The sequence below is a fragment of the Desmodus rotundus genome, chromosome 6 (assembly GCF_022682495.2).
Source record: "Desmodus rotundus isolate HL8 chromosome 6, HLdesRot8A.1, whole genome shotgun sequence".
NCBI lineage: Eukaryota > Metazoa > Chordata > Mammalia > Chiroptera > Phyllostomidae > Desmodus > Desmodus rotundus.
Genome location: NC_071392.1, coordinates 57,615,947 through 57,638,825, shown reverse-complemented (window position 1 = coordinate 57,638,825; position 22,879 = coordinate 57,615,947). Strand labels below are relative to the sequence as shown.

At 39.8% G+C, this 22,879-nt stretch overlaps 1 protein-coding gene across 1 annotated transcript in view; it reads right to left on the bottom strand.

The window, feature by feature from the left end:
- Positions 1-22,879, bottom strand: part of HECW1 (HECT, C2 and WW domain containing E3 ubiquitin protein ligase 1) — an 803,434-nt gene that overhangs the window by 298,844 nt on the left and 481,711 nt on the right. Inside the window, exons 10-11 of the mRNA XM_045193075.2 lie at positions 8,977-9,078; positions 6,489-6,639 (exon numbers count right to left, since the gene is read on the bottom strand). Of these exons, the coding sequence (XP_045049010.1) occupies positions 6,489-6,639; positions 8,977-9,078 (253 nt within the window). The remainder of the gene's footprint in view (positions 1-6,488; positions 6,640-8,976; positions 9,079-22,879) is intronic.

Below are 22,879 nucleotides of genomic sequence, written 5' to 3'. Positions count from 1 at the left end.
AAAAAAGCAAACAAAATACAACCAGAGACATTGAGGTTGGGAACATTCTAGCATTGGCCAGGGGGGAGTGGGGTGGGGACAGTGGAAGAGTGGATTGTAGGAACTATTATAAAGGACACATGGACAAAATCGGGGGGGTGGTTGGAGGTGCTGGAGGGAGGTGGGTTCAGCTGGGGTGGGGTGGAGGGATGGGGAGAAAAGGCATACAACTGTAATTGAATAACAGTAAAAAAAAAGAGGACACACAGATGCCATCAGATATATGAAAATATGCTTTATGTCACTAATTATCACATAAATGGAAATTAAAACCACAAGGATACATCACCTCATACTCATCAGAATGGCTATCATAAATAAATCAACAAACAACAAGTGTTGGTGAGAATGTGGAGAAAGAGGAACCTTCCTGCACTGTTGGTGGGAATGCTGATTGGTGTAGTGACTCTGGAAAGCAGTATGGAGTTACCTCAAAAAATTAAATGTAGACAACTGTACTTGAACAACAACAACAAAAAAGGTAAATAAATTTATGAAAAAAACAGAACTGCCTCACGAACCAACAATTCCACTTCTGAGTATTTATACAAAGAAATCCATAATACAAATTTCAAAGAATATATGCACCACTACATTCACTGCAGTGTTGTTTACAATAGCCAAGATTTGGAAACACCCCAAGTGTCCCTCAGTGGGTGAGTCTATATAATCACTATGGAAACTTTACACAATAGAATACTATTACGTAATAAAAAAGAAGAAATTTTTTTCCATTGCAACTACATGAGTGGATCTGAAGAATATTATGCTCATTGAAAAAGGCCAGTCAGAGAGAACCAAGATGGCGGCGTAGGTAGACACACTGCGCTTCCTCGCACAACCAGAACTGACAGAAAATCGAACGGCAAGGAAGTCAGACACCAAGGAAATAAAAAATAAACATTCATCCAGACCGGTAGGAGGGGTGGAGACGGGCACCTGGGCAGAGAGGACTCGAGTTGCTGTGGTGGAACCCAGACTGGCTGGGACGAATGGGGCAGGCAGTCCAAACACTAGCAGACCCTGCGGCCACACATTCGTGCACAGATAAACCGAGAGGGCTGGACTCAGACTGGCGGAGAACGCGGCAGGCAGAGCGGCAGGTAGCACTCTGCTGCCCCACATTCGCGCACAGATAAACCGGACAAATGGCAGGGAGCGAAGCAGACCATACAACCCAGGGCTCATGCGCGGGGGAAATAAAGCCTCAAACCTCTGATTGAAAATACCCGTGGGGGTTGGGGCGGCAGCAGGAGAGACTCCCAGCCTCACAGGAGAGGTCGTTGGAGAGACCCACAGGGGCCTAGAGTGTGCACAAGCCCACCCACTCAGGAACCAGCACCAGAGGGGCCCAGTTTGATTGTGGGTGGTGGAGTGGAAGATTGGAATCCTGAGGAGAGTGAAGCGGGGGCCAGTGCTCCCTTTCAGCCCCTCCCCCACGTACAGTGTCACAGCACAACAACCAGCGTTACCCCGCCCCGGGAACACCTAAGGCTCCGCCCCTTAAAGTAACAGACCTGCCAAGACACACACAAAAAAATGGCCCAAATGACAGAACACTTCAAAACTCCAGAAGAAATACAACTAAGCGAGGAAGAGATAGCCAACCTATCGGATGCACAGTTCAAAACACTGGTTATCAAGACGCTCACAGAATTGGTTGAATCTGTTCAAAAACCAGATCAAAAAAGGAAGCCTATGCTAAGAGAAACAAAGGAAAATGTACAGGGAACCAATAGTGATGCGCAGGAAACTGGGACTCAGATCAATGGTGTGGACCAGAAGGAAGAAAGAAACATCCAACCAGAAAAAAAAAAATGAAGAAACAAGAATTCGGAAAAATGAGGAAAGGCTGAGGAACCTCCAGGACATCTTGAAATGTTCCAACATCCGAATTATAGGGGTGCCAGAAGGAGAAGAGGAAGAACAAAAACTTGAAAACTTATTTGAACAAATAATTAAGGAGAACTTCCCTCATCTGGCAAAGGAAATAGACTTCCAGGAAGTCCAGGAAGCTCAGAGAGTCCCAAAGAAGCTGGACCCAAGGAGGAACACACCAAGGCACATCATAATTACATTACCCAAGATTAAACGCAAGGACCCACATCCAAGATTACTGTATCCAGCAAAGCTATCATTTAGAATGGAAGGGCAGATAAAGTGCTTCTCAGATAAGGTCAAGTTAAAGGAGTTCATCATCACCAAGCCCTTATTATATGAAATGTTAAAGGGACTTACCTAAGAAAAAGAAGGTAAAAATAGGAACAGTAAAAATGACAACAAATTCACAGTTATTAACGACCACACCTAAAACAAAAACAAGAGCAAACTAGGCAAACAACTAGAACAGGAACAGAACCATAGAGATGGAGATCACATGGAGGGTTGTCAATAGGGGAGTGGGAGGGGGAGAGGGGGGGAAAGGTACAGAGAATAAGTAGCATAGATGATAGGTGGAAAATGGACAGGGGGAGGGTAAGAATAGTGTAGGAAATGTAGAAGCCAAAGAACTTATTAGTATGACCCATGGACATGAACTATAGGGGGGGAATGTGGGAGGGAGGTGGTGGGTAGGATGGAGTGGAGTTGAGGGGGGGAATGGGACAACTGTAATAGCCTATTCAATAAATATATTTTTAAAAAAAGAATTAAAGGGAAAAAGAAAAAAAAAAGAAAAAGGCCAGTCTGTGAAAGGGAAGTATCATACAATTTCATTCATATGTGTCATATGTGGAATCTAATAAACAACCCAAAGTAACATGTAAAATAGAGACAGACTCATAGGCTGACAGTTCTGGAAGTGGGTGTGAGGTGGAAGGATAGGCACAAAATTAAAAAAGAGAGAGAGAGAGAGAGAGAAGTCATGGACAGGGATAACTTTGGTGATTGCAGGGGTGGGGGAAGGGCAGTGGGTGAAGGTAACTAAGGGTATAGGGAGAATAAATGGTGATTGAGAAAGAAAGCTGTTTAATTTCTTTTTAAAAAGCAATAAAACTTCCATTTCTCAACAGCACAATAATTTTATGCCAATAACTAAACAATCCAACTTTAATTATTTAAAATAATATGTATTTGTATCTTCTGATTGCTCAATATGAAGGTAGAATTAGTTAATTCAAGATACTATGGAAGTGTAGGAATTTACTTAGGAAATGGTCTTATACAGCGCTCTGTTTTAACTCTGGTGCTATATCAGGCACTGGAAGGAGTTATACAGAAGAATAATGTGAAAGGTAAGGACTGTTACAGAGGCAGGAACTATCAATCATTGGTTGTAGAGGAGGTGGCCACAGGCTCTGTGTGAAGAGTTTTGGAAAGTTTTCAGGGACAATGTGACATTTGGATTTGGTCTTTGCAGGAGATATATACCAGGTAAAAGGCAGGCAATGAAGGACTTTCTTGCGGTTGGAGCATGTGGCAAAGCCTTTACATGCTGTATGCAAGTGTGGGGTATGGCTGAGTTTGAATGTGGTGACCACACACTGCTTTTGTGCATTCAATATTTCTCAAAGTGCATCTTCTTGAAAAAATTCATTCGATTTCAGTCACCCTGGCAGGAGTCAAGGGAAACTCCTTACAATACTGAGAAATCTGTTTTGCTGTGAGACAGTGATCATTGTAAATTTTTCCTGTAAACTGACTGTTATTTAAAAAAAATAGTGACCCTTCTGTGTGATCACATTTGCAAATGATAAAAGACTGGCAGTATACTTTCTGTGGCTGCCTTTATCACACAAAATCACTGAAAAACTTTAAATGCTTGAAAGCAGCAGGCTATGGTAAGTATTAAAGGTGGAGGCAGCAAATATAACTTCCTGCTTAGCAAAGTCTGGCTGCCTCTCTCCTTGGTCATCTCCACTTGAGAGCACAGAACTTTACATACCAAAGCCTGCAAAATTTCTCTATAGGCCTGGTTCAGAATTAATTTGGCCTAATTTTTATATCATAACACCTGAACACCATAGGTCAAGGTGCTTACTTCTGTTTATTGTTTTGTTTTAATACTCAAACCACACCTCTTGTAGATATAGTCTGATGATGCTCTCCCCATTTCTTTTTTTCTATTGTTGTTCAAGTACAGTTGTCCCCATTTTCCTAACACCACTCTCCCCCACCACACCCAAACCCACCTCCCACCCTCAATCCTACCCCCCTTTAACTTTGTCCATGAGTCCTTTATATATGTTCCTTCACTCGACCCTTCCCCTTCTTTACACCTTATGCCCCTCCCATCTCCCCTTCGTTCACTGTCTATTTGTTCCTTATTTGCATTACTCTGGTTCTATTTTGCTCATTTCTTTGTTTTGTTGATTACTTTGCAATTATAGACGAGATCATATGGTATTTGTCTTTCACCGCCTGGCTTATTTCATGTAGCATATTCTCTTCAGTTCCATCCACGCTACTGCTCCTTCTTTCTTTCTGCTGCATAGTATTCCATTGTGTAAATGTACCACATTTTTTTGATCCACTCACTTACTGATAGGCACTTCGGTCGCTTCTAGCACTTGGCTATTGTAAATTGTGCTGCTATGAACATTGAGGGGCATAGGTTGTTTTGAATTAATGTTTCAGGATTCCTAGGGTATAATCCCAGCAGTGGATTGCTGGATCAAAAGGCAACTACATTTTTAGCTTCTTGAGGAAATTCCATACTGTTTTCTGCAGTGGTTTCACCAGTTTGCTTTTCCACCAACAGTGCACCAGGGTTCCCTTTTCCCCACAACTTTGCCAGCACGTGTTCTTTGATTTGTTTATGATGGCCATTCTGATCAGTGTGAAGTGGTATCACATCATGGTTTTAATTTGCATCTTTCTGATGGCTAGTGATGCTGAGCATCCTTTCATATTTTTCTGGGCCCTCTGTATGTCCTCCTTGGAGAGTGTCCATTCAGGTCCTTCAACAATCCAGTTAAAAAATTCTGTCCCTATTTTTTAGCCTGCTAAATAACTTTAGCTTATCTGTTCTGGCAAGACACACTTAAAGGATATGTCTGTCTATGGGTTCTCAACAAGGTCTCTATGTAAAATGAGCTTGCTGTGTCCTCTACTTTTTAGTTACAAGAGTTTTGTTGCAATCACCATGAATGGACTCTTTCATGGACTTCTGATGCATTCATATCTAATAAAACCGGGCTATCAAAAGTTCCCCCATGTAATACCCTCTCTTTTTGTGGAAATGATTATAAAGAAATATGTTGCCAATGAAAATTCTTTCATTATTCTCATTAATTACTTAAACACTAACTACTGATGGGGAGCAATGGAAAGCAAATGTCTTCCAAATGCTCAAGCAATAGAATAACCCTGAAGATTTTCACTTACAGCATGCTTCTCTGGGTAGAACGGTAATGAGGGTTTAATTTTTTATCTCTGTGTATTTTTAATAGGACTAAATTGTCCACTTTTTTTCTGGCCAATACGATTAATTTTCAAACAACATTTGATATCAGTAGGGTTGTCCCCCGATCCCAGTTCTTTATTGTTATTAATCCTTCACAACCTTTTGTTTATTTCATATTAACAAGATGACATGTGGATATAATTGAAGTTGAGCCTGCATTTTGTATTCCTGGTTACTAAAATTATCCCAAATCCACCGTCTTGGCCTTAAAGAAGAAAAATGTCTGACATGATGCTCATAATAGGTTAATTTTGATTGTAGGTCATAAACAAAAATGATATATTTAAAAGTTCATTAGTAAGGGTCTAGTTTTTAAACAAAATAACTCTAAAATGTCTTTAAACTACATTTTCTAAGATGAAATCTTTTTAGGAAGTAGTATTTCTACAGGCTCTCTCTATTGTTTTTAACAACTGAATGTGAATCTACAATGATTTTGAAATTAAAGTTGGGTTATAAAAAGTGAAAAAAAGAAGTAGTATTTCTGAATATATAGCAATTATGAGACCAGAGTAGATATGAATACAGTGATATAAGAGATGGTTTCTCTCAGGGAAGTGTTTAGAGTTTTATGAAAATTATCCTTGGAATTTTTACAACTGTTGAAATTCCAGAACTTTTTGAGAATCTTAGAACAGATATGGATCAATCTGGAAGAAAAAGATGTGCCTCCATGGATAATTTGGCATATAGTTTCTGAAGGTTACATGTAAAACTGACACCCTCAGTGAATATCTAGGGTGGGGTCACATAGGGAGGCTCCATGCTAAGCCTCTTGATTAAGAACACCTGTTTTCAAGCGTGGGCCATCAAGAAGTTTAGAGGATTCCTTGCATTTGAATGGCACTCAGGCTATCTCATCTCCTGCCACCAAGTTACAAATACAGCTTTTTAAGTATCTACTATGAATGGATTTCTTAAGATACAAAATTAATCTCTGCCCTCCTCATATAATAAGCAGAAAAGTAAAACATGGGATTTTTCTTTAGCTATCATTCTCCTTTCACTCTGGTTTCTAGGGACTTTCTGCATGCTGATCACCAACCGCTTGTTGAGTTGCTCCATCTGCTGAATGGACCCTGATCTCCGTATCCCGTCATGGGTGGCTGCTGCTGTTGGACGCTGCCAGGTGGTTGTGCGGTTCACATGATCCACATAAAAGACCCGCCCATGGCTGTCAATGCGAGCTTCCCAGTCTAGCATGTAATAGAAAGGCAAAAAGAAAAATAAAGGACAAACTGTTTATCCATGTGAAACAGATACCACCTCCAGGTAGATTCACTATTCACTATAACCAATTCACTATTGGTTATTTGACGAAGGTCAACCCTGCCCCAGAACCTGCCATGACTTCTGAGGCATTGATCTGGAATTGGAATTCCAGAAAAGAGCATACTAGTTTCATATTCTCTACTGGGCCACTTTTATTATTTTTTTAAAGATTTAATTAATTAATTTATTTTAGAGAGAGAGGAAGGGAAGAAGAGAGGGAGAACCTCTCACACATCCCAAACTTGGGACCTGGCCCACAACCCAAGCATGTGCCCTGACTAGAAATTGAACTGGAGACCTTTTAGTTCACAGGCCAGCACTCAACCCACTGACCCACACCAGCCAGGACTCTGCTGGGCCATTTGAAACAGTAATTATAGCTCCTCACATACAACCTATGTCAAATTCAAGTAATTTCAAAAGAGAACATCTAATGTTCATTTTATTTCTTTCTTTAAAAATTTCCATCCTTTCAATCTTCTTGGCTACTCAAATGACAGCTGAAAGATTGTAGTTCTAACCATTTTTAACCACAGTTCTAAAATACTATGCATGCAACTTTAGATGATCTCTATCTAATATTTGGAGATATTCAGTCTCTGCCAGACTCAATTGTAAATTCCATGAGGGCAGGGACCTTTGTTTTGTACCTCACAAAAAGTAATAATTCCATAAAGAGTTGTTGAATGAATAACTACCAGTAATGAAATCATCCATGTACTATTTGAGATTATCTGAGTAAATTTAGTTGTTAGGCTTCACTACAAACTTTTCTAATATTTTTCATTGTCACATGGACAGAAAATCAAAATCTATCTGGAGAATTTTGTTTTCATTATTTAAAGCTTTTTCTAATGTAATTATTTAAATTAGACTTATATATTCAATTTTTCATAATATCTGTGTGTATAAGTAGTTATTACTCTTGCATAGATTGGAAGTCAATTCATGCACACATGCATTGATTTATTTGTTGTGGGGAAAGTGTTCTTTTCCTGGAGAAAACATGTTATAGATATTTTTCAGATAGTGTTAATTAGGAAGCATCTATAGTAGCATTAAAATTTACTATTTATTTGTGGAATACCCATAAATCAATGTATAAATAAAGAAATCAGATGTCAAAAGTTAAAGAATTTAATGTTTGACTTGTCCTCCCCCACCAAAATATAGTGTTATTTTAAATGTGTACATATTAAACATATTTGTTGATTTTTCACTGAAAACTACAACTGACTAGGAGAAAATAGGCATAAGTAAAAATAATATCACATTAGAAAGAATAGATGAGTTAAAGATTAGCATTTTTCCTTTTGAAAACCGTTACCACTTAATGCAAGCACAGGCTAAAGAATATAAAGAAATATTGATTCTTAGCATCCTGAAAAAACCTTGCAGTTATGGAATTTATCAAATCTTAAAGGTTATCTTTGCATGAAAAACAAGTCTAAACCAAAACAGGGATGTTACAGAAGTCATGAACATATGTAATGCTAAGCGGGGTGTCAGTTCCTTCTTATAAATTTATTATAATGGCATATTATGAGATTAAGAATAGAATGATATCTAGAACTATTTAGTCCAAATCTAGCATTTTAGTAAATGAGGATATTGAAGTTTTATTTAACAAATAAGAAAACTGAGTCTCTGAAAGAGTAAATGATTTTCCCAACTTCAAATGGCTATTTGGATCATTATTACTTACACATTATAGTTACCAGGAGAAAATGATAAAGATGATATCCTAAGATGAAACCCTAAGGACTACAGAAGAAACTTGAGGCTGTCACCTATTGCCACAAATTATAGCAAGGAAAATGCAAGTTCCTGGGTCTTGGTGGATTGAAGTGTTTTATTATATGGGGATGCTTGTGACATAACAGGTCCAAATAGAACAATAAGATTATCCAGTCTTGAACTGAAACCTTTTAAATATAAAATAGTAAATTTTATATTTAAACTTAAAGGATATGTACAGTTTTCAAGGACCAGCCAGTCTTATAAAGAAATGTTCTCCCTTTCAGAAGTCGAGGAGCACTGAAAATGCCAGGTTATCTTTTCAAGATCACATGCTGAAACCATTAGTTAAAAAAATCCGAACAATCTGTATAGTAGGTGCTATACTGGTTTTTGATAACAGTGTAAGTATTGAGTTGAGGAAGAGTTTGGATGTTTACATATGAGTTCATACTGTCCTATTTAGACTTGATAGAAAGAGTTAAGACTAAGAGTTAAGACAGAGTTTAAAAACTAAAGCTTACTTGGTGGAAGAGGCTCATCGATTGTTGGGTAGTGATGATGTTCAGGCCTCAAGGAAGGAAGCTGGCTTACTGGCTGGGAATTATGGAGTATGGGACATTCACCTATGGACAAGATAGTCAAGACATTCAGGTTCACTCATTGTTATGGCAACATGTTCCAAAAAAGCATGACTTTAAAATAAACTACTATAGAAAAAAAAATCCCAAAGAGGAGGCAATCTATTTTTGTGTCAGTTTACTACATTCCCAGTCATTCATGAGAGAGGGAACAGAGGTAATTACTTTTTTTAAACCCCAAAGAGCCAAGCACTTCATGACTATATTGGTCTCACAAAGACCAATATATAGGGTTAGGGTCTGAGTATGTAACCACCTGAATTATGTTAATGGAAAGGTGACATCAGAAAGGGACACAGAAGAAAATTAACAGAGCCTAACTTTAGTCCAGAAAAGAGATAGGCCTCTTTGAGAGAAGTGCAGCATTTCTAAGGTCCCATGAAAGCTCAGTGGTCTTGTGCAAAATTACTGCTCCTTGTTTGAATGGGTTTTGTCAGAGGGCTGCCAAGTTTGTTTTTCAGATTTCGTTTTTGAAATGAACTCTTAGATGGTGTCTTTCCAAGATGGGATTAAGGAATTGGTGGGTCGAGAAGGTGAATTCCTTTAGTATAGAAGCTAGTAGTAGTCTGGGTGGCAGAGCCAAGGAGCTATGGGATTTTGTGATTGTTCCAGATTATTTTGAGGAAAAATCAGACAAGCCAGAGTGCTCTAGAAAGAGGAAAGGACAAGAGACAATGGAAGTAGGTAAGAGTCAGGAACACTGAGACAGGAAAAAATGAAACACTTAAGAGGAATAGAAGGAAGAAGAAGGACAATAAATTTTGGAAATAAACATAGCCACTGAACGCATGCCCTGATTATTATTATAGACATATCTAATAATATTGTCAGTCAGACTTATAATGAACTGAATAGAGAATGGTGTTCCTATTTTACAAAATCCTCAGGTCCTAGTAACACTGTGTATAGAGTGGCTGTGTGGATGGGAGGCTGACAGCAATTGCAAAAGTAATTGTTCTTGATCATTGGAGAGCTACGGGGGCCCAGACCAGGACACAGCTTCCATTCAGACTGGTGTCTCCCCACCCCCTACCTCACATGATCCTGGCTTTATTACAATAACCCTTACTGGCCAGACACAAAGGTCAGGCCTTCTCCTTCTTCTGCCCTTAGTGGTTGATAGAAATAGCAAGTGTTATGTTATCTCTTGGCTCAAAAAGGAGAGAAACTGTAAAAAAACAACAGGTAAGATCTTTGTGGGATCTCAAAATGCAAATATTTTCCAGAATGTCCATACATGGACAAGAAGATTATTTTTTTTAATTACATATTCAAAGAACTGATTAAAAAATAATTAGGAAGGACATTAGATAACTTTAATTTAGCAGTTTAATTCCTAGAACTAACAGGAAAATAACAACAGAGATGTATGTAGGAACAGAGTCCTTTTAAATTTAAATATATTTCACAATTTTTTGCACAAAGTCTGGTATATTACTCAACTCCTTGGGGTCCTCTGAAACTTTAAGGAAAGCCAAGGAATATGTCCCTCATGTCAGTTCACAGCTCCATGTGAACTGACTCCTATTTCAAAGATGGGCTCTTGTCTGTCTTTATATGTGCTTAATGTCAGAAAACCAAACACAATGATACAGTTGTTATGTCATCAGCTGCTGTGTTTTTTATTTAGTTTCTTGGCAAAAAACCCAGCAAACTTACCTCTTGTAATTAATTCAGTCAACCAGGTTAATAACTCATCCAAACTAGTGGTATTGTCACTCACGGGTGTTAATGGAGTTGATCCCACCTTGTGAATCCCAAGCGAATTCAATCACATAACTGACACAGCTCAGCCAACTGAATGGATGGAGCATACAGCAGAATCAAGAGATTCTGTTCTGCAAGAAGCTTCAGCTCCATACAACCACATCATACACAAAGCAAGTGTTCAGACCTTCTAGTACTTCCAAGAAGGAAACATATTCCACTTGAAAATTTAGTGTCATGGTTTATCTGTCTGGAAGAACCCTCACTTGAGAAGCCAAAGGCTTTACATGTATCCTCATTTAGTCCTTCAAATAGCACTTTGAGGTAGATTCTACATTTATACAAGTTTTACAAATAAGCATGGAGTAATTATGTAACTTGCTAAGGTATCATGGCTAAGAAGTGGCGGGACTGAATATAATAAACCCAGGCTCCAGGGCCTAAGCTCATAATCACATTATGTTGCTCTTTTAATATTACCTTAAAGTTTAAAACTAAACTATTTTGTGTTTGAGGTTATAAAAAGGAGATTTTTATAGAGTGCAAAGAAGCAAAAAGTAGATAAAGAATACATCCTCCATAAATTGCTATAGACTCATCTTCCTGGGCCTATGTCCAATCAGTTTACCTTGGCTAAGGCAGTGAAAGAATTTGCAATCTTAGAAGTCACAGCAAGGGGCAATAGTGATTCAAATGAGAGAAGAGGGCCCATGTGCATCTATTAGGAGGGTTGTACTGAAACCCTATTTTCTTTGAGTATGTGTCAATGAGGGGACAGATCCGCAATGCTGATACCTTTAACTCAGGACTCACTAATGAAGGGAGGAAAGACTGGCTGCAAAAAAGTCACATGCCAACATATGTGTAGCTTTGATGAAATCACCAGTCCCTCTCGGGAATCTTCATGTTGACCTTGGTGATCACCATAGAAAAGTGTTGATGTGTTTCTTAACCTTTTCTGAGTATACATTTTGCAGAATTTAGGAATTTGGACATTTTTTTAGAAGTTGCACTGCAAGACTTCTGCTACGGCCCTGAAACACTTTTCTATCTTTTCTGTTAGAGACAGTTTTCTGCTGCTGGACAAGGATGTGGACAGTATTTTTTTTGTTTGTTCTCACTTTTCTAAAACATGCTTTTGCATAATTGTAACTTACTTAATTTTCAATTAACTGTGTGTGGTTTTTCTCCCAACAAGGTGGTCAAAATATATCCCATAGGCTACAAAGAGTGGCACGCTATGAGTCCAGGCTTACTTTGGTATGGCTCTGAGTTAAGAATGATTATCTTTTTAAATATAAAACTGTTAGAAAGGATAGCCTTTGATGTGAACACTTACTTGGTTTTGACTCTTGACTCACAAAGCCTAAAATATTTACTGTCTGGCAGTTCACAGAAAAAGTTTTCTGACCTCTAAAATATCCCTGCCTGCTCCTAGTTCTGTCCTTTTATGTGTGTATCCCAAAATCTCCTTATATTGTAATTATTTTTAATTGTGTTGTCATTAGTGAATACCTTCTGTATGCTATCTGGTATGGATCTATCTTCCAGTGCCCAGCATTTACCATTGGGTTCATAACAAGAAGACACTCAAAACATTCTTGCTAGAGAAAGAAATTGAGTATCATGGGTGCCTTTCATATTGTATGCCACTGTGGTGTATAGCATGCCACTACGGTTTTCCTCCTTGTGTTTCTCTTCCTTTACCAAATTCTTGCACTTTTTCTTATCACATATGCCATGTTCTCTCACTTTTTCTTTCTCTGAAATGTAGGATTGGGCTCTGTTGAATATTAAAATTATTTTCTGTGTGCTCACTTTAGTTTCTGTAAAAATTTGTTGGTGCTAGGCATTTGTTTAGGTGCTGAGAATTCAAACATGAAGAAGATACAATTCTGGTCCTTCATGAGTTTATAGTCTAAAGACAACACCACGACTTTCTGTTTGAAGGCTAATTTGAATAGCAAAATAGTAGAATCTATATTTTTCTTTTTTATTTTATTTTTTCCAGTTTCAATGCATGCTTTTATTATTTAGTAGATAGCAAATTTGTCTCCCTCCCTTCCTACATTTGGAATTTCATCTTGTTTTTATGTTGATTGGCAAAATAATGACAAAGATAACAAGAATAAGCTACTCCATGAGAAAAATAATCTATCAGCTTACTTTCTTTTAACAGGCAAAATATAAACATATGCACTCTAGAGTGTACAATGCTTTAGTCACTAATAAAATTCGAATGGGATCCTGAAGAATGTAGTCAAACACAGGCTACAGTAAAGATGAGCTATTATGCTGTGCAACTGTTTAAGAGTTCCTGGGCTGCATTCCTTGGTCACTAGCTGAATTTTTTTTTTCCCAACAAGTTGGTTTATTTTTATTTATTTCTTTATTTATTAAAATTTTTATTCAGTTACAATTGCCTGCATTTTCTTCCCATCCCAACACCCCACCCCAGCAGGTCGCTCCTCCCTCTCCTACATTTACCCTCCCCCTTGATTTTTTATTTTATTTTTTAATATATTTATTTTTTATTCATTTATTTTTATGTCAACAAAGTGTTCTTTATTTTTCCTTTTTTATATTAAGGTATTAATAAATATATTAGTATTGTTAACAAAGTCTTCGTAAGACTTTTTAGAGAAATTAGTGTCCTATGCTTAAGGTTCAGTTTTGCTATGATCTTCATCTGTTGTAACATTTTCTTTTCTATGAATCCTTTAACTTTCTTTTTTCAATATTTTTTAAATTTTAATTTATTATTGTTATTCAATTACAGTTGTGTGCCTTTTCTCCCCATTGCTCCACCCCACCCCAGCTGAATATCCCTCCGTCCACCACCTCCACCCTCGCACTTGATTTTGTACATGTTTCCTTTATAGTACTTCCTGTAATCCCCTCTCCTCACTGTCCCCTGCCCACTCCCCACCCCCCGAACATTGTTAGATTGTTCTTAACTTCAATGTCTCTGGTTATATTTTGCTTGCTTTTTTCTTCTATTGATTATTTTCCAGTTAAAGGTGAGATCATATGGTATTTGTCCTGACAGTCTGGCTTATTTCACTTAGCATAATGCTCCCGATTCCATCCATGCTGTTGCAAAGGGTATAAGCTCCTTCTTTCTCTCTGCTGCATAGAATTCCATTGTGCAAACACACCCTAGTTTTTGGATCCACTCGTTTGCTGATGGGCACTTAGGTTGTTTCCAGTACTTGGCTATTGTAAATTGTGCTGCTATGAACATTGGGGTGTACAGGTTCTTTTGGATTGATGTTTCAGGGTTCTTAGGGTATAATCCCAGCAGTGGAATTGCTGGGTCAAAGGGCAGTTCCATTTTTAGTTTTCTGGGGAAATTCCATACTGTTTTCCACAGTGGCCTCACCAGTCTGCATTCCAACCAACAGTGCACTAGGGTTCCCTTTTCTTTGCATCCTCTCCAATATTTGTTTGTGGATTTGTTTATGTTGGCCACTATGACTGGTGTGAGATGGTACCTCATTGTGGTTTTAATTTGCATCTCTCTGATGGCTAGTGATGCTGATCATCTTTTCATATGTCTCTGGGCCCTCTGTACGTCTTCCTTGGAGAAGTGTCTGTTCAAGTCCTTGGCCCATTTTTTTGTTGGGCTGTTTGTCTTCCTGGAGTGCACTTGTGTGAGTCCTTTATATATTTTGGAGATCAGGCCCTTGTCTGAGGTATCATTGGCAAATATGTTTTCCCATACTGTTGGATCTCTTTGTATTTTAGTGCCGTTTTCTTTAGCAATGCAGAAGCTTTTTATTTTGATGAGTTCCCATTTGTTTATCCTTTCCTTTATATCCCTTGCTTTAGGGAACATCTCTGTGAGGATGTTGCTGCATGGAATGTCTGAGATTTTCCTGCCAATGTTTTCCTAAAGTACTTTTATGGTGTTATAACTTATATTTAAGTCTTTTATCCATCTTGAGTTTATTTTTGTGTATGGCATCATTGGTGATCGAGTTTCATTTTTTTGCACGTAGCTGTCCAGATGTCACAAAAACATCAGTTCAAGAGGCTGTTTTTGCTCCATTTTATGGTCCTGCCTCCTTGTCAAATATTAATTGACCGTAAAGACTTGAGTTTATTTCTGGGCTCTCTGTTCTGTTCCATTGGTCTATGTGCCTGTTTTTATGCCAGTACCTGGCTGTTTAATGACAGTGGCCTTGCAATACAATTCGATAGCAGGTATTGTGATCCCTCCTGCTTTGTTCTTCTTTCTCAAAATTGCTGCAGCTATTCGGGGTCATTTATGGTTCCATATAAATTTCCAAAATGTTTGCTCTATATCTGTGAAATATGTCATGGGTAGTCTAATAGAGATTGCATTGAATCTATAAATTTCTTTGGGTAGTATGGCCATTTTGATGATGTTAATTCTTCCAATCCATGAGTATGGTACATGCTTCCATTTGTTTGTGTCTTCCTTAATTTCTTTCTTCACTGGTGTGTCATTTTCTGAGTACAGGTCTTTTACCTACTTGGTTAGGTTTATTCCTAGGTACTTTATTTTTATTGTTGCTATATCAAATGGGATTTTTTTCTTGATTTCTGTTTCTGCTGTTTCGTTGTTGGTATACAGGAATGCCTTTGATTTCTGAGTATTGACTTTGTATCCAGCTGTTTTGCTAAATTCATTTATTAAGTGGAGCAGTTTTTTGGTGGAGTCTATTGGACTTTCTATGTACACTATAATGTCATCTGCGAACAGTGACAGTTTCTTTTCCTCCTTTCCTATTCGGATTCCTTTTATTTCTTTTTCTTGTGTGATTACTGTGGCTAGAACTTCCAATACTATGTTGAATAGGAGTAGTGATAGAGGACATCCTTGTCTTGTTCCTGATCTTAGTGGGAAAGCTGTAAGTTTTTGTCCATTGAGTAATGATGTTGGCTGTATGTCTCTCACACATGGCCTTTATTATGTTGAGGAATACTCCCTTTATTCCCTCTTTGCTGAGTGGTTTTATCAGAAATGGGTGCTGTATCTTATCAAATGCTTTTTCTGCATCTGTTGATATGATCATGTGATCTTTGTCTTTGCTGTTGTTAATGTGATGTATTAAGTTGATTGAATTGCGAATATTGTGCCATCCTTGCATCCCTGGTATGAATCCCACTTGGTCATACTGTATGATCTTTTTAATGTATTGCTGGATGCAGTTTACCAATATTTTGTTGAGAATTTTAGCGTCTATGTTCATCAGCGACATTGGCCTGAAGTTTTCTTTCTTTGCTGTGTCTTTATCTGGTTTTGGGATTAGGATGATGCTGGCTTCATAAAAAGACTGGGAGTCTTCCAACAGCTTGGAGTTTTTCGAATAGTCTGTGAACGATAGGGGTTAGCTCTTCCTAAATGCTTTGGAGAATTCTCCTGTGAAACCATCTGGTCCAGGGCTTTTGTGAGTTGGGAGTTTTTTGATGACTGCTTCAATTTCGTCAGCTGTTATTGGTCTGTTCAGGTTTTCTGCTTCTTCATTCAGTTTTGGAAGATTATATTTTTCTAGAAATGTGTCCCTTTCAACTAGGTATTCAAATTTCTTGGCATACAGTTCTTCGTAGTAATTTCTTACAATCCTTTGTACTTCCGTGGTATCAGTTGTAATCTCTCCTCTTTCATTTCTAATTGTGTTTATTTGGATCCTCTCTCTTTTTTTCTTGAGGAGACTACTTAAAGGCTTGTTGATTTTGTTTATCTTTTCAAAGAAGCAGCTCCTGGATTCATTGATCCTTAGAATTGTGCTTTTAGTCTCTATGTCATTTAACACTGCTCTGATCTTGGTTATTTCCTTCCTTCTGCTTGCTCTGGGCTGTCTTTTTGTTGTTCCTCCATTTTTTGTAGGTGTAGGGTTAGGTTGTTTGTTTGAAATGTTTCTATCTTTTTAAGGTAGGCCTGTATTGCTATGAACTTCCCTCTCAGGACTGCCTTTGCTGTGTCCATTGGTTTTGGGTTGTTGTGAGTTCATTTTCATTTGTTTCCAGAAAGGTTTTGATTTCTCCCCTAATCTCGTTCTTGACCCATTCATTGTTTAATAGCATGCTATTCAGTCTCCATGATTTTGAGTGTTTGGGGTTTTTTCCTTTGGGGTTGGTTTCTAGTTTCATTCACTTGTAGTCAGAGAAAATGGTTGATATGATTTCAATTTTCTTGAATTTGTTGAGGCTTGCTTTGTGTCCTATCATGTGGTCTAGCTTTGAAAATGTTCCATGTACACTTGAAAAGAATGTGTATTTTGCTTCTTTTGGATGAAAAGCTCTACATATGTGAGTTAAGTCCATTTCCTCTAGGGTATTGTTAAGTTACACAATATCCTTCTTGATATTTAGTTTGGAAGACCTGTCCATTTTTGACTGTGGGGTGTTAAAATCCCCTACTATAATTGTGTTGCTGTCAATATCTTTCTTGAAGTCCTCCAAGACTTTCTGTATGTATTTGGGTGCTCCTATGTTGGGTGCATATATATTTACAATGTTTACATCTTCTTGGTGGATTCTTCCTTTGAGTATTATGAAGTGACCTTCCTGGTCTCTCTTTATGGCCCTTCTTTTGAAGTTTCTTTTGTCTGATATGATTATTGCTACCCCTGCTTTTTTTTCCGGTCTGTATGCTTCGAAACTTTGTTTCCAGCCCTTCACTTTCAGTCTGTGTAGGTCTTTTGTCCTGAGAGATGGGTCTCTTGTAGGCAGCATATGTGTGGGTCATGATTTCTTACCCATTCAGCTATTCTATGTCTTCTGATTGGAGCATTTAATCCATTTACGTTTAAGGTTATTATTGATAGGTAGTTATTCATTGCCACTTTTTCCTCCCTGTGTTCCTCTCTCTTTCTCTTTTCCTTCCTTTCCTTAAAGCATTCCCTTTAGCATCTCTTGCTGAGCTGGTTTGGTGGAGGTGTATTCTTTTAGACTTCTTTTGTCTGGGAAACTCTTTATTTGGCCTTCTGTCTTGATTGATAGCCTTGCTAGGTAAAGTAGTCTTGGTTGCAGGACTCTGGTTCTGATTACTTGGAATGTTTTCTGCCATTCTCTTCTGGCTTGGAGCCTTTCCATTGAGAAGTCAGTTGCTAACCTTATTGGGGCTCCCTTATATGTTACTTCCTGTTTCTCCTTTGCTGCCTTTAAGATACTCTCTTTGCCTTGGAATTTTGCCATCTTAATTATGATGTGTCTTGCAGTGGGCTTCTTTGTGTTCCTCTTGCTTGGGACTCTCTGTGTTTCCTGGAGTTGGGTGACTTTTTCTCTCATCAGATTAGGCAAATTTTACATCATTACTTTTTCAAACAGGTTTTCTATCCCTTGCTCTTCTTCTTCTCCTTCTGGTATTCCTATTATACGGATATTGTTACGTTTCATGTTGTTCTGCATTTCCTTTAATCCCTCTTCATTCTTTCTGAGCCTCTTTTCCTTTTCTTGCTCTTTCTGGGTGTTTTTTTCTACTTTGTCCGCCAGCTCGCTGATCTGATCCTCTGCTTCATCATTCTGCTTTTTATTACTTCTACTGTGTTCTTCAATTCAGAAATTGTATTCTTCATTTCCTCTTGCCCCTTGTTGATAGTTTCTATTTCCTTTTTCATGTTGGTATAGTTTGCAGTCAGTTCATTGTGATTTCCCTGTAGTTTCTGGTAGTTCTCTGTGAGCTCAGTGAGCTTCCTGATAACCAGTGCTTTGAACTCAGTATCTGATAGTTGACTTGCCTCTTTTTCAGTTAGCATTCTTTCTGAGGCTTCCTCCTTTCCTTTCATTTGGGGATTGTTTCTTTGTCTTCCCATTCTTTGTGAGACTCTTCTTGTTAAGCTCTGCTTCTTAAATTGATCTCTTCTGACTCCCTGGGTTTATGGTATGAACTTCTATGGTAGAATGCCAATGGGATTCAGTGGTGCTGTCTCCTTAATCTCCTGTGCTCACTGGTCTTCAGCTGATGTTTATGGGTGTTACATGGTCTAACTCTGGTCTTTTCAGCACTCCAGGTTTTGTTGTCTCACCTGTGGGAGAAAGACAAAGGGAGGGAAGAAGGGAAGAAGGGAGAAAGGGAATAGAAAAGGAAAGGAAGGAAGGAAGAAGGAATAAAGAAAGATCAGAGGCAAGATAGAAGGAATTTTAACAAAAATTAAAACAAAACAGTAAATAAAAGAAGGAAGCTGAGAACCAAGATGGCAGCGTAGGTAGACACACTGCGCCTCCTCGCACAACCAGAACTGACAGAGAATCGAACAACAAGGGGGACCAACACCAAGAAAATAGAAAATAACCATTCATCTAGACTGGTAGGAGGGGCGGAGACGGGCACCGGGGTGGAGAGGACTCGCGCGGCTGTGGCGGGACTGAGACTGGCAGAGTGTGGGACAAATGGCGCAGGCAGTCCGAGCACTAGCAGACCCTGCGGCCCCACATCTGCGCAGATAAACCGAGAGGGCCGGACTCAGAGTGGCGGAGAGTGGGGCAGGCAGAGCAGCGGGTAGCACCCCGCGCGACACCAAATTCGCCCACAGATAAACCTGACGAACGGCGGGCAACAAAGCAGACTGTGCAACCCAGGGCTCCAGCTCCGGGAAATAAAGCCTCAAACCTCTGATTGAAAGCGCCCCTGGGGGTTGGGGCGGCAGCAGGAGAGACTCCCAGCCTCACAGAAGAGGTTGTTGGAGAGACCCACAAGGGCCTAGAGTGTGCACAGGCCCACTTACTCGGGAACCAGCACCAGAGGGGCCCAGTTTGATTGTGGGTATCGGGCGCCATTGCTCCCACTCGGCCCCTCCCCCACGTACAGCATCACAGCGCAGCGACCAGCATTACCCCGCCCTGGTGAATACCTAAGGCTCCGCCCCTTAAAGTAACAGACGCGCCAAGACAAAAAAAAACAAAAATGGCCCAAATGACAGAACACTTCAAAGCTCCAGAAAAAATACAACTAAGCGACGAAGAGATAGCCAACCTATCGGATGCACAGTTCAAAGCACTGGTTATCAATATGCTCACAGACTTGGTTGAATCTATTCGAAAAACAGATGAAAAAATGAAGCCTATGCTAAGAGAAACGAAGGAAAATGTACAGGGAACCAATAGTGATGAGAAGGAAACTGGGACTCAAATCAATGGTGTGGACCAGAAGGAAGAAACAAACATCCAAGCAGAAAAGAATGAAGAAACAAGAACTTGGAAAAATGAGGAGACGCTTAGGAACCTCCCGGACGCCTTGAAACGTTCCCACATCCGAATTATAGGGGTGCCAGAAGGAGAAGAGGAAGAACAAAAAATTGAAAACTTATTTGAACAAATAATGAAGGAGAACTTCCCTAATCTGGCAAAGGAAATAGACTTCCGGGAAGTCCAGGAAGCTCAGAGAGTCCCAAAGAAGCTGGACCCAAGGAGGAACACACCAAGGCACATCATAATTACATTACCCAAGATTAAAAGCAAGGACCTACATCCAAGATTACTGTATCCAGCAAAGCTATCACTTAGAATGGAAGGGAAGATAAAGTGCTTCTCAGATAAGGTCAAGTTAAAGAAGCTCATCATCACCAAGCCCTTATTATATGAAATGTTAAAGGGAGTTACCTAAGAAAAAGAAGATCAAAAATTGGAACAGTAAAAATGACAGCAAACTCACAGTTATTAATGGCCACACATAAAACAAAAATGAGAGCAAACTAGGCAAACATCTAGAACATGAGGGTTGTCATTAAGGGAGTGGGAGGGGGAGAGAGGGGGAAAGGTACAGAGAATAAGTAGCATAGATGATAGGTGGAAAATAGACAAGGGGAGGGTAAAAATAGTGTAGGAAATGTAGAAGCCAAAGAACTTATAAGTATGACCTATGGACATGAACTATAGGGGGGGAATGTGGGAGGGACGGGGGTGGGCAGGATGGAGTGGAGTGGGGGGGGAAATGGGACAACTGTAATAGCATAATCAATAAATATATATTAAAAAAAAACAAAAAACAAAAAAAAAATAAAAGAAGGAAGCAAGAAATAATTTAAAAAAAGGGAAAGGGTGGAAGGAAGAAGGACTAAAAAAAGAAAGAAGGACAGAAAGGAAGAAGGAATTCAGGGGGAAAGGAGAAAAAAAAAAGTCTTCTGCTGGCTTTAAACCAGTCAGGTTAGTTCTGCTGGTCTTCATGTCTGTGGAAAGGGAGGGGGTGTTTGGAAGGATTGGTTTCACTTTTCTCCCTTCCTGAGCCACACTCTTCGCTCTTGTTCAGCCTTCAGTCTAGTTCCTCCGGGTCCTTCTGCTCCCCACTAGGCCTTTAGTTCACCAGATGTGCTGTCCTTGAGTTGCACCAATTAGGGATAATGCACACTCCCCCTTCTTGCTCTTTGCTGTCTTAGATGCTAGGGGCTCTGGTGCTGCTATGGGGTAGTTCAGCCCCATACTGGGTTGAGTCTTTCCAGGGAATGCAGTCTCTCCTAGCCCTGCAGCTTCCCTCTGCTGGGCGTTCTGCCTTCCTCCAAGGGAGACAGTTGGCCCTGCAGGGCTCTGTGCACAGGGGTAGGTAGGCGTTGTTCAGAACCGGTGCTTTTAGGTGCGGTCACTAGCAGGCAGCAAGGCTGTTGATCAGCTGATCAGCCGCTTTAGAACTGTGTGTGGGGCAGCTAGCCCTGCTCCAGGTGCTCACCCACCGGAGGTTTCAGGTGTGGGTGCCTGGCAGGGGTTTCAGTTGTGGTCCCCCCCCGTCCGCTAATCCAGGAATGCGCAACTGAGCTTCAGGTGAGAGCTGGGACTGCTTATCCAGCATTCACATTCCTGGGGCTGAGGGGGGAGGGGTGCAAGAGGCCATGGCTGCTGCAGAGAGTTCTCTAACTAGCCGCTGAGTGCCTCTATTTTCTCTTTTTCTTCTTGAGAAATTCTTCCTATTCAAGCCCGCCGGGTCCAATAAAACACCTGGCTACTCACACAGCCCAGCCTGGCTCTCTGCCAAGAATCCTGCAGCAGACCCTGCACCCAGGCTGGGGCTTCAGCCGCCCTGGTCCCCACGCAGGTCCCAGGGACCTTATTGTCCTTAAGCACTCTTCTTACCGTCACATCTTTGAATGTCCTCTATGTTTGGTCTACAATCTTCATATATCCTGGAATACCATTGGCTGTTAGCTCTGTTCCTCAGATCAGCTAGGTGTTTCACTGGTGCTGAGGGGAAGTGGACTCCACTCCCACCTCTCTCCCTGCCATCTTTCCAACCTTTTTAAATATATTTATTGATTATGCTATTACAGTGGTCCCATTTCCCCCCCACACTCCACTCCATCCTGCCCATCCCCTCCCTCCCACATTCCCCCCTATAGTTCATGTCCATGGGTCATACTTACAAGTTCTTTGGCTTCTACATTTCCTATACTATTCTTACCCTCCACCTGTCTATTTTCCACCTATCCTTTATAGTAGCTCCTATAGAACCCTCTCCCCATTATCCCTTCCCCACGCCCCTCTGGCTATTGTTACATTGCTTTTAATTTCAATGTCTCTCGTTATATTTTGTTTGTTTTTTTCTTTTGTTGATTATGTTGCAGTTAAAGGTGAGATCATATGGTATTTGTCCCTCATTACCTGGTTTATTTCACTTAGCATAATGCTCCCCAATTCCATCCATGCCATTGCAAAGGGTATAAGCTCCTTTCTCTCTGCTGCATAGAATTCCATTATGTAAATTTACCATAGTTTTTGGATCCACTCGTTTGCTGATTGGCACTTAGGTTGCTTCCAGTACATGGGTATTTATTGTAAATTGTGCTGCTATGAACATTGGGGTGCATAGGTTCTTTTGGATTGGGGTTTCAGGGTTCTTAGGGTATAATCCCAACAGTGGAATTGCTGGGTCAAAGGGCAGTTCCACTTTTGGTTTTCTGAGGAAATTCCATACTGTTTTCCACACTGACCTCACCAGTCTGCATTCCCATCAACAATGTACTAGCGTTCCCTTTTCTCTGCATCCTCTCCAATATTTGTTTGTTGATTTGTTCATGTTGGACTCTCTGACCAATGTGAGATGGTACCACATTGTGTTTTTAATTTGCATCTCTCTGATGGCTAGTGGTGCTGAGCATCTTTTCACATGTCTCTGGGACCTCTG